Genomic DNA, 15,945 nt, shown 5'->3' with positions numbered 1-15,945 from the left:
TACGTGTGCACGAACGCATAACAATGCGTCAGTGCTTGTGGCACAAGGCACGGCCTCGGCTCGATTTAACCCTCAGCTGAATGCCACTGTGACGCCAGGCAGACTTTGTGTGGCCGCATACCTCCACTGAAGAAGATATGGAAAAAATCTGTGGACCAGTAAGTCTTGGAGATTACATGGCTCCTCTCGGCTCTGGCCTTAATAATGCCTCAAATCCAACGGTGCCATGTCACTGCAATTTGGGGCTTTTGTCTTTAGAAAAAAAAAAAGAATGCCCATACCATCTCACCATCATCGGTCTCTGACGCTCTTGATGGGGCTGCTCATGAGCATGTGTGTGTAATACGCCTGAGAAAGAGCCGGTGTGTGCGTGTGTACGTAAAAGAGAGGGGAGGCATGAGAGAGGGGATTATATGTAGAAATAGCAATGGATCAACTGAAACACAACATTGGCTTGATTTTTTTAATTGCCTTTCGGCTGCAGCGAATGGCCGATTGCAGCTGTCAGCATGAACAGCTGCTTGCCTAAAGAGATTGGACAGAACAAACTCTGGGAGACAGGAAAGAACAATGCTGGATGAATCATATGTAGCCTATGAGGTATTTTGCAATTTCACAACTTTGAAAAATGCATGCAGGATTAAGAATCACTTTTATTGGAAATTCACATCTGTTCCAAGGAGCATTTCCCAGGGAGCTTGCAAAGATACATTTTCTATGCTGTCTGGGCAAGGCAGAAACAGGATGGTGTATTACTGCAAAGTAAACTAAAGTAGACAATGTTTTTTTCCCCTTCTTTTAGCTTTGTTAATGTGGAATTTGTGAGTTTACAAGTTGCAATTTACAACTGTGGAAGAACCAGGGGGTCTGAAAGATTTGATGGAGCAGTCTGTATGGATTTCCTGCAGAATATTTGTCAGACTTGCATTAAGTACTGTTGTTTTGCTCTCTCCCTCTCTCTCTCTCCTCAGCCTGAGGCCTTGTGGCTGACTATTCCGCATCTATAAATCACCAGGAACGCATGCTTATATCCCGGAGCGAGCACGCTGAGTCAGTCTGGCAAGGTTAATCACATTCACATCTCTTCGGCCTGTTTGCAGCAGCCAAATGATAACCAAACACACATTATAGGGCATGATCCCTCTTGCTTGTGAATTCTGTTCATATCATGCTTTAGCAGTGACACCACATGAAAGAGCTGGATGGAGGTGAAGCTGCGGCTCCGTAGTGTTTTTGTGTTTGAACAACAAAAAATAAAGCTGAAAAAGAATTGCTGTAGAGGGAGAGATACTGCAGGGGTGGGGCTGGGGTAGTAGAGGATGAAGATCGACCATAATAACAGACACACGGCTCATTCACGTTGCACACTTGCTCATCTTACACTGGGGCCAGTGGTCACCTGCACTTATATCCTTCTGTCCGTGTGTTTGACGGACTTTTAGAGAAAATGGGAAGGTTTCCAAGTTTGACACATGGTTTCAAGCCCATGATTATCTATGAACATAAGTAGTGTAGTATAAGTGTGGGTGTTCATGTTTCTGGCTATGCACGCATGTCATTGTGCCTTCAATCTTTTTTCCATTCAATGCTTTCACTTTTTTTCTCTTCTCAGAAGTGCCCTACCCAGATATGTAGGAATTAGGCCACATCGCTCACTACCATCCTGCTCTAATCAAAGTGCCGATTCTTGAAACAGACAGCTGTTGTCATGTGCCTTGATTCCAATGGCTATCTGTCCCTGTAGCTGCCCAAGTTCTTAGTTGGCCAGCTGAAGTTGTAGGGGGAACGAGGGTTCACGGCGTCTGCCAATTGAAACTCCAGTTAGAGCAGTGCTCCAATTCACATTACAGCATATACCAAAGTAATCCAAGGTAAGTCTCTCATTTTTCTCCTCTATGGCATGACTCAAAACATCCTCTGATTCACGAATGCCTGAAGATGCTAAATCAAGATTTCACACTGATAATCTAACTTAAAAGAAAACTTGGCTTTCAATGTCATTTTTATTGTGTGTGTGTGTAATTCTTGTATAATCCAAATACACTAATACCGTGTTAAACTAATATTTATTAGAGCCTAAACACAAGCAGTTGATTTTTTAATACTATACTATTGTATGATATGTGTGATCCCACAAAACCATATAAGGACTGACTCTTCTATAGACTTAATGTGAATGTGAGAAACATCTGCTGAAAACCAAAAGGGGGGAAAACAGCCATATCAATTTCCTAGCACTTCATGCAGACGTTTCCCCACCTAACAGATTTGTGCTCAGAGTATATAACAGCGAGTCAATCAAACTTGACTGGTAGAAGTGTTCACCCTTTCCCTGTTGCTCCACATTTCACTGCCTTAAAGCAACTCAAGCAGGAGGGAACATTCTCTGAATGCCTTCTTGGCTAAAAATTTGGTAGATCAAAATGGCTAAATTTATACTCTCGTGAGTTATTGTCTATCCTTCTATTTCTGGTTCAGGGCAGTTGTCTGGGTGGGCCAGGGCAGAAACAATACCAACTGTTGCAGACTAACTGAAGGACACGCTTTATCACAAACACATCTGCAGATTAAGCCTCGAGCCGTCAGGTGTAAAGGACAAAAAGTGTACGTGGAGGAAAAGCCTAAGGCAGCTTTTAAAAATACTTGGCATTAGGCTAAAGGTTTGAAAATGGTCATTTTTTCTATGGCTCCTAAAATGCAAGAGTTTAAAATAAAGAATATTTTCAAATCTACAAATGAAAGAAGAGAGAAAAATCTTCCTTGAAATGTTACTCAACTGCTTGAGATTTATTTATGTATCTTTATTTATCTGAATACAAAATCCAAATAGAATAAAGTGTATTTCCTGCATTACTCAAACATTCTTTCACGCCTATGCACAAACTGAAAGGTGAAAAGTATTGAATATTAAATCTTGAGCTGGTGGGTGCAGAGGCGTATGAGCATTTCAATTTCTGGGAGCAAAGAGAGTTGTGATAGGTCATTACAGAGCAATTTGTTCCCTGTTTCCATAATGCATCATGGCTGCAGACTAGACGTGAGGGAGTGTTGTCATGAAAAGAGAAAGACGAGGCATGTTCAAACAACGTTATGCATTGAAATAAGCTTCACAGGCTGTTCAGTGAAGCCATACATTGAACTGTTTGTGCTACTTGATTTATTGGTTTAAAATAACTTGGCCTGGAAAATAAAGGTAGGAAAAATATTAGAGAATTCAAGACCGGGGAGAGGTTTAACCCTCAAAACACATACACACAAACACATAAGCAGGGCTTAGGTCAGAGGTCAAATGGCCCTGAACTCTCTCCCTTCAGGCCGAGGACATCAGAGGTCCCTCTGTGTGCTGCTCTCCATTTATTTTACCCATCATCCCTCATCAGGCTGGGACGACCCTGTGACCCCACAGCTAGGGTTACCTGTCAGTTGACTGTCTATTCACGAGCACAGGGCTTGACGCTGTGTCAACATTTGTTCTGCGAAAAAGGAGGGAGGAAGAGGAAAGGAGTTTGGTTCAGTGTGGTCAAGACCAAAGTAACAAACAAAAGCAACTTAGACAGATGGAATTGGTTTTATGTTAAAATATGTGAATAAAAATCTATCTTCCCTTTGTTTCCACACTCACAAGTTCAGATTTCAGGCAGTGCAGAGTCCTGACTCGTACTCTCTCTGCACAGATGACATGCATGTGTGATAATTTGTGTATACTCAGAGACAAAGATCCAAAGGAACACAGCAAACAGATGCCTGCATGGATACCTACTGAGGGGTACCTACAAAAGCACTCCAAATGCTGTCATTTGCCCCCCCCCCCCCAATATGCTGTCAGCTATCAATCAGGGTGCCATAAGTGGGATCCTTGAATGGAGATGCTATCAGTGCTGCCCCGTATACACTCACACCACAGTTTCTCTTATCTCTGCTGAGATAACAGATCCCCTCTAACAGCGAGAGGCCTGAACCAGAGACACTCACTCTCTGCATCTCTCTCTGTCTCTGTCTCTGTCTCTCTCTCTCTCTCTCTCTCACTCTCTCTCTCTCTCTCTCTCTCTCTCTCAGCTGTGCTATAGGCCACTTCATTTCAGACAGGGGTCCTCAGAAAAAAAAACACTCAATTTGCTCTAGTTCCTGTTTAAAATTCAATAAGTGTGTCTCTCATATTGCAACCGTGTGGTGCTAGTGGAGGCTACAGAGGGCGCGTGCTACTTCTGATTCCAATCTCTGATGTTATCAGCCGCTAGAAGAAACATGATACATGTCTCAGTTGACAAATCTAGATGGGCATGAAATTAAACAAAAATCAGAAGCATGAAAAATGTATTTCCTGCAACTCTACTTTTTTTTTTTTATCATTATTTTGTAAACATTGCATTTCCAGAAAAACTAAATTGTTTAAGGTTTACAGTCTCTGTAAACAGCCAAAGAGAATAGATGGTTCGGGGTCGTGTAGTTATTGTATTTACAGGTTCATACATATCAGGTTAGATTTGAATACGAATTTTACAGTTTCACATACGCAAAAATGTATCATCTGCAGGTTGTGAAAATACACAGCTTTTTCACCAAGTGGCCATGCAGATATATGTGAAGTCAGTGGCATTATTTTTTCTTCAGTTTGAGGACAGTGAGCTGAGGAGATGGTCCTGAACTGGCCCTGTTTTCAGGCTTCCACCAGACCACAGCACGTTAGGCCTAATAACAAAAACAAGCATCCCGGTGTGGAGCTGGTCCCACAGTGTGAGGACCTTAATGAGGAACATGTGGAGCTGCCCAGACTCACAGTCAGAGGAAACCCAATCCCTCACTCCCTCTTTTTCTCCCCCTTCCTCCTCCCTTCCCCCCTTTCTCCCATTCTTTCTTTCTCACTCTCTCTTGCTTCGCTCTCTACATTTTTTGCCTCTAAGTCTGAGGTTTTAATGATCAAGCACTGCTTTTAGGTTCTCTGTTCTTCTTTGTTTTTCTGATAATTTTAATATTTCTACAAAACTCAAAAACTCCTTCCTCTCATTGCTGAGGTCGATAGAAACCGACTCTGCAGACTTTATTTTTCTCGATTGTACCAGAACAAGTGACCCACTGTCAGCAGGAGAAATATGCCGGCCTTGTTTTTTACCTGATACACACTCTTACCCACACCCTGACTCTCTCTCGAACTTGTTTCAGAGTTAGTAGTGTATACATATTTGCTGGGTCATGCAATGCAATACGCTCGTAAGAAAACATGGGAATAAAGAGGTCTTTCTCCCCCCATCAAGCCTGACAGGCGGTCTCAGAGTTTCTTTCATGTGCTGAATTCATCCTTACCATCCACCTGGATCAATTAACTGTTTGCTTCAGTGGTCATCAGTGCCGTGGTGTGGAACCGTGGTTCATTTAGTAGACAGCTGCTTATTGAGTGAAACTATGGCTTTGATTTTGTTGTTTTTTATCTTTATGTAACACACATTAGGTGAGCAAATGTATTGTTTCCATCACTATTACTAAAAGTGAGCATTTTCTCATCTTCAGCTGTTATACACTGAATTTAACAATGTGTTTTCTTTCCACAGGAAATGTCATCAGTTGTTTCTGACGGCAAACACTGTAACAGGTGAGACATGCGTTCATTTTAATCTACTGTACGTTACATCCACACCATCAACAGATCTCCCTCCTACACTGCGTCACTGCCCTGTCTCCAGGTTGTCATGGGAAATACGAAGTGTAACCTGTTTGAGGGGATTTAAATGTGACCATAAAGCACAGCCATAAAGCAGATCAACCAACCAAGCCTCCAAAATTAGCTGAACAAACAGAGTAAGGTAGAGCCCTCTGGGGGGATAAACTTGGCACACTGGATCCAGTGTGACAGAGGCCCCTCTGGCAGCTCAGAACAATCCAAACGTTCCACTTGGGTTGAGCTGTCTTCGTTTCCCCCTCCACTATATATATCAGCCCCACATCAACATGGGCCTGTGAAGACCTTTCACAAGACTGACAGGCCACCTGAATCACACAATTGTGTGGCCGGAGGAGCCTGCATGTGTATAGAAAAACCAGTGATCCAATAACTGTCTGGGTTCACTTCTCTCTCATAAAGTCAGGAGGAAAGCGCAGAGGGAGACCCACAGCTACAAACCAAATGTCCCATCTGCACCAAAACAAAGCTTCAACGTTTAAGCTAATTCTAGAAACTACACAAACCTTTACTGTTAATTTTCTTAATACCAATATTTTATTCAGTAATTGGGTGGCGCATTAAAATTCTTTATTTGCATGGCACGAAAAACGCACAGTGTGTGTGTCGAGCAAAAAGACTGAAAGCTGGTGAGTCTATGTGCCTTGCAGATGGTCTGGCCTCACAGCAGCTGTGCAAATGAAAGACGGAGTGTCGTTGAAGGAGTGAGAGAGATGGAAAGTTGGCCACAAAAGCAAAAGAGTAACACACAAGTTGCTAACTGAAAATGTAATGGAAAAATGAATAACACACTGAGATTTGCTGAGAGAAAATAATTGAGTTGGAGTATTTTTCTCTGAATCTTGTGAGTGACAAAAACAGACAATAGCCGTGTTTTGGCAGCCAGGATAAAGAGACCTAAAGGGGGAATTTACTGACCCCAAAGAAACTATCTGCAATGCAGAAAACCCCACATTATAGGTTACCTCTATTCACTCTCTCACTCTACTTTTTGTTCATTAATGTCAGGATAATGCTATCTCTAACTTCACAATGAGAGTTTCTGGTTCTATATATGGAATCTATAACATATAACATATATATAACACAATCTCTAGATAAACTAAGCAAATTTGTTAGTTTGCACTTACAATTGTCGATCAAACTCCATTATTTTAGCTCTTAGTCTGGAGTGAGAAAACAACAAGTGAGAAAATCCTGCTTAATGCTGAAAACACACAAACATTTGTTCTCAGGAGGGGGGGGGGGCAAACAGGGCAGATGCCCCTGAGTGCTTTGTAGTGCAAAGACTTACATTTTCTGCATGAGAAAAGTTGTATTATTTGTCACTTCTGAATATGGTGAATTGCCCTGTATTTTAACCTCAGCACATACATGCCATATATTGTACATGTTAATGTAATAGGCAGTTGTATAACTATTATAGCCACAAAAAACCTGTGATTCTTCAATCATAATCAGGGCAATTATTATTTCTCGCCGCCCTCACTGTTGTTGAGGGCACTCTTCCACTGTCCACGTCCCAAGTAATTGCCACTACATGTAAATATCAAGTGGTTACTGAATAATTAGTATTTCATTGGCCAGCAGTCACCTCTGGGCCCAGTCTACACTTTAGACCCCTCCCTCGTAGAGCCGCCCTGAAGACAGGGGCCCCTTTTGAATGACAGCGCTTGGGAAAGAAGACGAATTTTTGTCTGATTTCCCGCAGCCACAGCGTCGATGAGAAGCAGTCGAGGAACTCCATTCTAACTGAATGGATTGGTATGGGGAGAAGCGGACCTCAAATCACGGCTAAGCGGCAGCTTTGGGACTGTGTAACGTTGACGATGGTTTTACTTTCGCTGCTGTTTCGACCAGGTAAGTGCTGCCTTTTTCAATCCGTGCTCCTCCACCCCTCTCCTGCATGCAAAGCTGCGTCCCGCACTCCCCGAAATGGAGGTGGAAGAAAAGTTAACTTTTTTGCTGTGTGGCTAAATTCTTTAACGACTTTTAACTTTCCTTGCATATAATTACGGGCTTTTGCTTGTTTGGTGTTTAAAGAGGGACGAAAAGAGTCGCTGTTGTGTAAAAGTACCCCGTCCACAGCGGGGACAAAGTAATGTCCTGTTGCTGCGGAGTATCCCAGCCTTCAGCCTGCACTGCAACACTTGTATCGCTGCTAGCCGAGCAGCACGAGTTAACTCACTTTACGGACGTCTGTTTTCACAAATTTACCACTTTCCGCACCCAAAACAACTTTATTAAACAAGTTTGCCACCAACCGATTATCAGTTCACATATTTAACCAAACAGACGCATTGCTGCTGCAACTTTTACCAAGTTGTGTTCAGTTACGACTTAGCTCCCCGTTAGCATAGCTCATTAGCAACTGGCGTTCAGCACCCTCAGTCGGACCAGAAGAAAACCACGGGGCTTGTTTTTTTAAAAACCAGAAAATGCCGCTAATAGAAAACCAAACGGTTACATTTATTGTTCTTTTCTCGACGGTGGCTTTTACACCCAGTTTGGATGGTTTAAGCTGTTGTCGAGTCTATTTGGAGCACGATATTTCCCCCTATTCATGCTTCATTTATTAACTTTGTTAGCCACCATGCATGGGGGTCCAACTTTTTGGCCTCTGAACGTGTTGGTCGCTCCTCTGTCCGAGCCGGAGACCAGGAGCCAGCTAACCGAACCACATCAAACAGCATGCTTTGTTTGGATTTTGAAGTTGATATATTTCACATGTAATGTCCAGTTCCCTTAAGTGTTTCTCACTTTTGTGTTTAAGACAAAGTTAACACACTTGATGAGATTTTTTTTTTTTTTTTTTTACCAAGGGGGTTTCAGCTGTTTATTTCAACTGTTATGAAGTTAGACTTGAGTAATCTCTATCGGGGGATTAGTAAAAACTATTCACACAACCGTACTCTTTATACATTTATTTTGTTATTAATGCGAAAGTCACATACTAATTATTAAAGTATTATTTAATGTGGATATCTTTAACGTTAAATGTTACAACTTAGATGAGTAAACAAATGACAGAATATAAATGGTATTTAACTTTAATGTTGGTTATTCCAACCAAAAGTTAAAGATGATAAACAGTACTCTTGGAGCTATGTCTTGCAACGGTGCAAATTTATTTTTAAGTAGTGTATGAGCACTATAAGTAGTGTGATGGTTGAAATACACTGAAATAGTGCCTGAAAGGCATTTAGAAGTTGGTTATAGTAAAAAAAAAAAACAAATAAAACTGTATTGTATGTACATACGTTTATTGAAATAGACCTGTGTCCAAAACATTATCAAATTTCCTCATGTTTGAGTATTTATTTATTTGAGTGTCAAAGTGTAATCACTATGATTTAACAAAAACTTAAAAAAAAAAAAAAAGTTTATCTACCATTTAATACAATGTAAAGGTGTTTTCAGCATTGTTTTGTACTGATCTTGAGTATCTGGCTCTGAGCCAACTGAGGCATGCATTGTGGCTATATTGGAACCAATACTGATTATTTGACACATGTTACACTGCAACCTACAGACCAGGCCGAAACCATTGTAAAACAGTGCCTTTGTCTCCTTCTCTATCTATATAACTGTAATCTACTAATCTATAATATACTAACACCAATGCTGTTTGTGTGGTCTGTTTGAATTTTCCTTTTTCTGTTCTCATGTTTCCCCTATGGTCTTCACACTTATTGGGAGCCTACTAAGTGCCAGAGCAAAAAGACTCTTTAGGGAGATGCATGATTGTTGATGGCCTCACAGGCAGTGATTGTCAAAAAGTGTCAATCACAGCAGACTTGTGTGACCTCGTAATGAGACGGGGGAGCCCTGTTGGAATTCAGTGGAGGGATGCAGAATGGCTCTAACTTGACCTCTCACACTCCCTTCTCGGTTTTATCAGGGCTGGTGTTGAACTGCAGTGACAGTGAGATGCATTAATCATCTGCCATGCTCCTTCTGTGAATCAGATATAAAGTGAAGAAATGATTAAAAAAATATTCATGAGCACTCGGTGTGAAATCTCCATGCTTGTCTTGTCGTCTCTGTTCGGGCAGTTGGGAGATTTGATGGAGCTTTGGAGTAAACAGAAGAATTATCTGTTGCCATAGAAGGGCAGTGTGTTGCAACTGATCGCAGTCTTGCAGTAGAAGTGATGTACGTGTTGTGGATGCTGGCTGATGTTGATCTGCTGTCTATTGAAAATGGAAAATGAAATCCATCCCAGACATCCCGCCCAAACGTAACACACAACTGAAATGAACTCGATGAATGTCTACACTCTTATTTCCTGCAGAAGTAGTTGTAGTTCTTTCTTTTGCTTGGTAATATAAGGATAATATCCCACATGTGAGTCTTAACTCAACCGGAAGCCCGGTATTTAGGCAATACCATCCAAATATCACATGCTGTGTTTGCAGCCCCCACCCCCACCCAGCTTCCAGTTAGGACTCTGAGATGCTGAAGAAGCACCATCTTTGTGATGTTCCTCTTGTGATCCTCCTGAAGTTAGCTGCCCCCATATACCGAGCTCTGCCGTGCCATGTAGAGTAGCTTAATGGATTTCAATTACCTCAGCAACAGCCAAACCACATTCAACACCCTCAGGCAAACTAACACAGGTTGGTTTCCTCCTACAGTGAGGCTACATGCTATTTCTGTGAGGGCTAGTTGGGGGAAATAAGTTTTGACTGACTCTGGAACACAGTGTGGGATCATGGCCTCATGAGCTCACACATTTGGGTTTTAACGGCTCTCCTGATTGAGCTAAACTTGATAGTGGAAAAGTTTTGACTCTGCTGGCTCAAGTGTTGAGCTGACGTAATATATCCGTAAATGTCAGATGGATTTTAGATTGTTAAAAGGAGTAAACTTTGTTTTGGTTCATATTGGTAGATCATCAGCATAATTATTGCAGAGAAGGAGGTAACGGAGGATAATGACTAAACTTTTTAAATTTTCATAGTTATTGTCACATATTTAGGTGTTGCAGGACAAAATGTTGATTTTCATTGTTTTTGTTTTTCAGCTCACTGCCAGCAGTGTCGAATTCAGCGCTGCAATGCCGAGTACGTGGCTTCTACCTCACCCTCTAGTGGTCTGCAGGAGGACGTGGCTCTGGATGTGGACTACTGCATCGCCCTGAGGGCCTACGCCCTGTGCACCCGGCGGCAGGCACGCAGCTGTAGGGGTGACTTGGTTTACCACTCAGCTGTCTTTCGCATTAAGGAGTTATTCTCTCAGCATAACTGCTCCAGCGACGGGCCCACCTCCTCCGCCAAGGTGCCCAGCACGTCTCGGCCGGCTGTGTCGGAGCTGTGCGACTATGAGAATCGGGTCCTCATGTCTGGCTCAGCGGGTCAGCAGAAGAAATACGCCCACTGTGGATTATTTGGAGACCCGCACCTACGGACTTTCCGAGACGAGTTTCAGACCTGTAAGGTGGAAGGGGCGTGGCCTCTGATCGATAACCGCTTCCTGTCGGTGCAGGTGACCAATGTGCCTGTTGTCCTCGGCTCGAGCGCCACGGCAACCAGCAAGGTGAGCATGGTTTTATATCAGAGGTTCCCATATTTTTTGACTTGTGAGCCCTTGAAACAAAGTAGTGTCTACTTGCAACCCCTGTCATAGTTTGCGACTGCCTCTTTAAGTTGTTTCAACCAAAATATTATTTTCATTTCTTATATAGTTTCATTCGAATACATTGTGGAGGCTTGAATAAGTACATCTATTCAGAATTTCACAAGAAAAACAAGCAAACATTAAAGGCACCTGGCAACCATAAACCTAATTGATTTTTTCATTCTGCAGATTTATATTGTAACCCCTTTGGGAGGCCTCAAACCTCAGCTAGGGAACCACCAGTTTAGAAGGTGCAGTGAATTTAGTATCTAGTATAATTTGATCAAAGTGGTGGTCATTGTTTTTAATAAAAGATTTTCTGTATATGAGTGGAAATCTACTACTTTTCACAACAACCGCCTATGTCCATATTAGAAATCAACACTTGCGTTATATACTAAGTTTGGATTTAATGGCCTATATGAGTAGGCTGTTTTTGGATGCTAGCTTGCGAGCTTAAGTATTGCCATAAAGTATCAAACATGTGAAGTTAATCGTCATTCCACGGTGCCTCTCGAGCCTCCAGCATTCCTCTTGTCTTGGAGCTCCTTCAGATCTGTGAGGGGAAAAGAGAGGAGGGGAGTCCTTAGTGGTGTTGAATCACAGACATGCTTGAGCGCTCTACCTTTAACACATGGGTGGTCATATGGTAGTGATTAACGCTCACTCAAACATTTTCCTCCACCACCACGATCTGGAATGTTTTTTTCACCCCTCTGGTCAAATAATTAACTGGGCGCTTTTTGTGTAAATATGGAATAATGTGGAAAAATAAAGGAATAATTGGACAGCAGCAAGTTTTTTTTTTTATTCTGTTAATTAAATAGGCTGGCCTTTAAAAGCTCTATGTTTTCGGGTAATGTCACTGGCTTCCCTAAACTTACCAATTCTCCTGTTTGAAACCAAGCTATGTAAAACAATAAACTGTGTCATATTGCATCAGGGATTTCAGAGCAAACTTTTTTAAAGGTATTTGCAGCCTAATGCAAACCTGTAGTGTGTGTACAGTCTGCATGTCCGTGCCAGCACCCGCATGGACCCATCATGCTTTTGGAGTTGTTTTCAACTGCCAGACTTAAGACAGGAAATCATCCATCAAATACAGTATCCCCGTAAGTGTAAACGTAACCACAGCCACCGCTTTGTCAAGATGTTTTGAAGAAACAGAGGTTAGGCCCCAATTTTTCAAAGCTCAGCTGGAATACAAATCGCAGTCAGTCACTGAGCAAAAACCAGCAGTGCCACTGTAGAGGTGATGGAACATACACAGATAATTGAGCCGCTTATAAAACAGTGCTGTTTGATCTGACATTCAAGGACGACTAGTGGAGTTATTGCCCTTATTTTTAGTGTTAGTAATTTGTTGTGTGTGTAAGTAAGGATCAGTGATTGTAAAGACCATAAATTGATTTGTCATTAATGTGAGGAGTTTGGTTGGTTATGAACCATTATACGTCTGTGACAACAATCCTCTTGAATACTTAAAGTTGGAATAAGAATATACCAAAGGGAAATTCACTGTCAGTGTATGGGGAGAAGCCAGGGAAGCCCACAAACGTGTTCCTCAGCCTTTTAAATTTGTGGTTTCCTGCTGCCACCTTGTGGCTTTAATCAATACTGCTCTTATTCAGTATTTAGGCAGGCACCTTTCAAGTGTATCATTACATTGAAGCAAAGATGTGACCTTTTAGCTCAGTTATCAGTTGCTTTATGTTTGGGAAAATATTCACACTATAACATAAAATATAAATTTGTCTTGTAAAATATTTTAATATGTGATTTAATATTGATTTTATTTGTTTCTCCACATTTCAGATCACAGTCATCTTCAAGTCCTATCACGGCTGTACAGATCAGAAGGTGTACCAGGCCACCACTGAGGATCTGCCGTTGGCTTTTCAGGATGGGACTCGCAGCGGCGGTGAGAGCGGCAGCCTGACCATTGACGAGCGTGGTGGCTCTGGAGTGGGCCGTCAGGTGAAGATTCAGGCCCGTTACATCGGCACTTCCATCATCATCCGGCGCGTTGGCAGCTACCTGACCTTTGCCATCCGCATGCCGGAGGACAACCTGGACTTTTCGGAGGACAACGGGGGTCTGCAGCTCTGCCTGCACGGCTGCCCGCGCAATGAGCTCATCAAAGAGCACACACTGGCCCGGCAGAGCCAGCAGCCCCGCCTGCAGGGCACCAACACAGAACTGGGCCCTCTGCGGCCTCCTCACCAGGTCTACACGGTGGAGCGGGCCACGGCCAAGTGTAGAGAGACTCTGCAGGTGGAAGACGTGTACTTTCAGTCCTGTGTGTTTGACTTGCTGACCACAGGAGACCCTGAGTTCTCTATGGCAGCCTACGGCGCTCTGGAGGATTTAAAGGCTCTGCCGCCTAGTAAACTGAAGCAGAACTCCCCGAGGACTCCTCATTTTTACAACAGAGGGGTGTCACACACGTCGACAGCAGCAGCGGCCAACAGTCCCCTGCTCTCACTCATACTCCTCATTCTGCTGCTTTTGTAAAAAAAAAATAAATGAATATTAATGATTTTAAAAAAGGAGAAACATGGAAGCAAACAAAACGAGGAAGCATTACCAGCTTGAGGAAAGAGTGACTAGAGCTCAGACATGTATTTGTTTTTGTTTTTCTTGGAAATTTTGAATGTTTTCTGTTTTTGTCATTTGAAGGATTTCACACTCATGAAAGATGACGTTTGTTCCCACTTTACATTATCTGTGGATTTATACGTGGATCCCATTATCTGAAGTAAAACATATTTACATACAGTCATGTGGTTTGAGGTCAAATACAATGTGTTCACCATTTTCACACGCTCACTATTAATTGGTTTACATCAGTATTTTAAAAGGTAAAACTCATAATCGTGTGTGCTGACCTCCAGGGGCTAAATAGAATTAGTTTTTTTTTTGTAAATATTTCATTTTTACTGAGAAAATGCACAATCTCCAAACACTCCACCATGTATGGAGCTGCTTAAATGTCATAAACTCAAAGTTGTTTTTTATATGGCTTCTAGATCCTGTATAATCCAGTAACATCACTAGCACTTACAGGTTTTACCAGCAAGTTGTGTGTATTTAAATGTTGTTTCTTTGTCTATTTCTGAAATCGACATGTTAAATACACAGGATCCAACAACTGTATGTAAAAACTACCTATCCATAATATATGATGTGTCAGTGTGATATTCTCAGCAGTTTCTCATCTTCTGTGAAACACTCCTCTTCAAGCTGTTTGGCTTCCAGTTTTAAAGGTAAAAAAAAACAACAAATCTTTATATAATAATATATTAAAAGAGTGTATATATGTGTTTTATATTGTGTACATTTGCCCGTGTATAGATGTTTTAACTGTAATATGTTTTACATTTGTTGTGTTTAGTAGGTTATTTTGAGACATTGTAAGAAACGTAAACTAATATGTGTTGTGTTGTATGTGTCATTTTCTGTATTAAAGTGTTGGACACTCGACCAAGAACTGTTTTTCTCCTTCTTTTTTGTCATTCTTTTGTGAACTTTGCAGTTATTGAAACATGAATGGGGAAACGTGTGCACTGTTTCTCGGTTGAGACCTCAGATAATCATAAAATGACATTAAAAATGTTTTAAAATAATAGTGTTTCGCAGTAGTGGCATTTCCTAACTCTGTGCCTGTAATGCCACTTCAGTCCTGTTGGGGTCCTCAGTCTATAAGGCCTGACAGCTTGTAGTATAAAGACAGTTTTGACAAGCTGGCTGTGTAGCTGTAGGGATCCACAGTATGTTCTCAGTCCCCTGTGTAAATGTTACCTCTGAGTGCTGAGCTGGCTGCTGGCTTTGCTTTTGTCTGCCAGAGCGCTGCATGGCTCCAAATAGGATTTAGTCTGTGGTTAACACCAGGTTAGAGTCAACAACAGCACACGGTGCTGATATTTGCACTGTATATGAACAATGAGTGCTGGGACTAGAGAGAGGGATGTGATCAGCTTTTATCACCATCAAAAATGCAATTAAGAAGGCTCCAGCACACTCCTTATAAAGACATTAAGAATTAATGCTCTATAATTAGTAGATGTAGATTTAATTTTTATCTTGAACTGAGTTAAAAGTAACTCTGAGTGACAGCATGTTTCATCACATGTGCAGTCATACTTAATCTCTCCATGTCCCATTTCTTCAAATAAAGACAACACCTCGGTGAGCTGCGTGGTTTGAGAGACGGCTGATGAAACACAGCCTCAATTTAACACTCGTACATGTAAGGCACATTTCAGATCGCCTGGATCAAGTTCATCACCTCCTTCCTCATTTTAGGAGGAAGGTGGAGAGGGATGAAGAAGGAGGGAGGTGATTGTGGATTGGTGTAGGACATTCACTCAAGTACTCGTCTTAAGTACAGTTTTGAGGTACCTGTGCTTAATTTGAATCTTTGCATTATGTGCTACATTTCAGAGGTAAATATTGTACTTTTTACCCCACTACATTCATCTCTCGGATTTAGTTTTACATTAAAAAACTTCAGACAAGCTCATAAAATGAAAACATTTTTTTTTTAAAGATTAAACCAGTGGTTGCCAGCGTTTCAGCTTGTGACTCATTACAAGGTCCCTCTGTCATGTTCAACACCCAAAGTCAAATTATTTTTCTGTCAATCAACTAAT

The 15,945-nt window shown here is 41.7% G+C and overlaps 1 protein-coding gene across 1 annotated transcript; it reads left to right on the top strand.

The window, feature by feature from the left end:
* Positions 1-1,799: 1,799 nt before the first annotated feature.
* On the top strand, positions 1,800-14,783 carry rgmd (RGM domain family, member D). Its single transcript, XM_023409668.2, has 5 exons — positions 1,800-1,871; positions 5,547-5,587; positions 7,386-7,534; positions 10,701-11,212; positions 13,109-14,783. Exons 2-5 carry the CDS (start codon positions 5,550-5,552, stop codon positions 13,805-13,807), a joined length of 1,398 nt encoding a protein of 465 aa, XP_023265436.1. The 5' UTR covers positions 1,800-1,871; positions 5,547-5,549; the 3' UTR covers positions 13,808-14,783.
* The last annotated feature ends 1,162 nt before the right edge of the window (positions 14,784-15,945 follow it).

This window comes from Seriola lalandi, unplaced genomic scaffold, assembly GCF_002814215.2.
Source record: "Seriola lalandi dorsalis isolate HSWRI2012SDOR001 ecotype SW California unplaced genomic scaffold, Sedor1 jcf7180002054402, whole genome shotgun sequence".
NCBI lineage: Eukaryota > Metazoa > Chordata > Actinopteri > Carangiformes > Carangidae > Seriola > Seriola lalandi.
Note: the sequence above shows the minus strand (reverse complement) of the source record. Positions and strands in the feature narration are given on the sequence as shown.

What these genes read in the sequence shown, in the direction of transcription:
- rgmd (XM_023409668.2), top strand. Translation starts at nt 5,550, where the DNA reads ATGTCATCAGTTGTTTCTGACGGCAAACACTGTAACAG. An exon ending in GACGGCAAACACTGTAACAG is followed by an intron (nt 5,588 to 7,385) that starts GTGAGACATGCG and finishes GATTTCCCGCAG; the next exon opens with CCACAGCGTCGATGAGAAGC. An exon ending in GCGCCACGGCAACCAGCAAG is followed by an intron (nt 11,213 to 13,108) that starts GTGAGCATGGTT and finishes TCCACATTTCAG; the next exon opens with ATCACAGTCATCTTCAAGTC.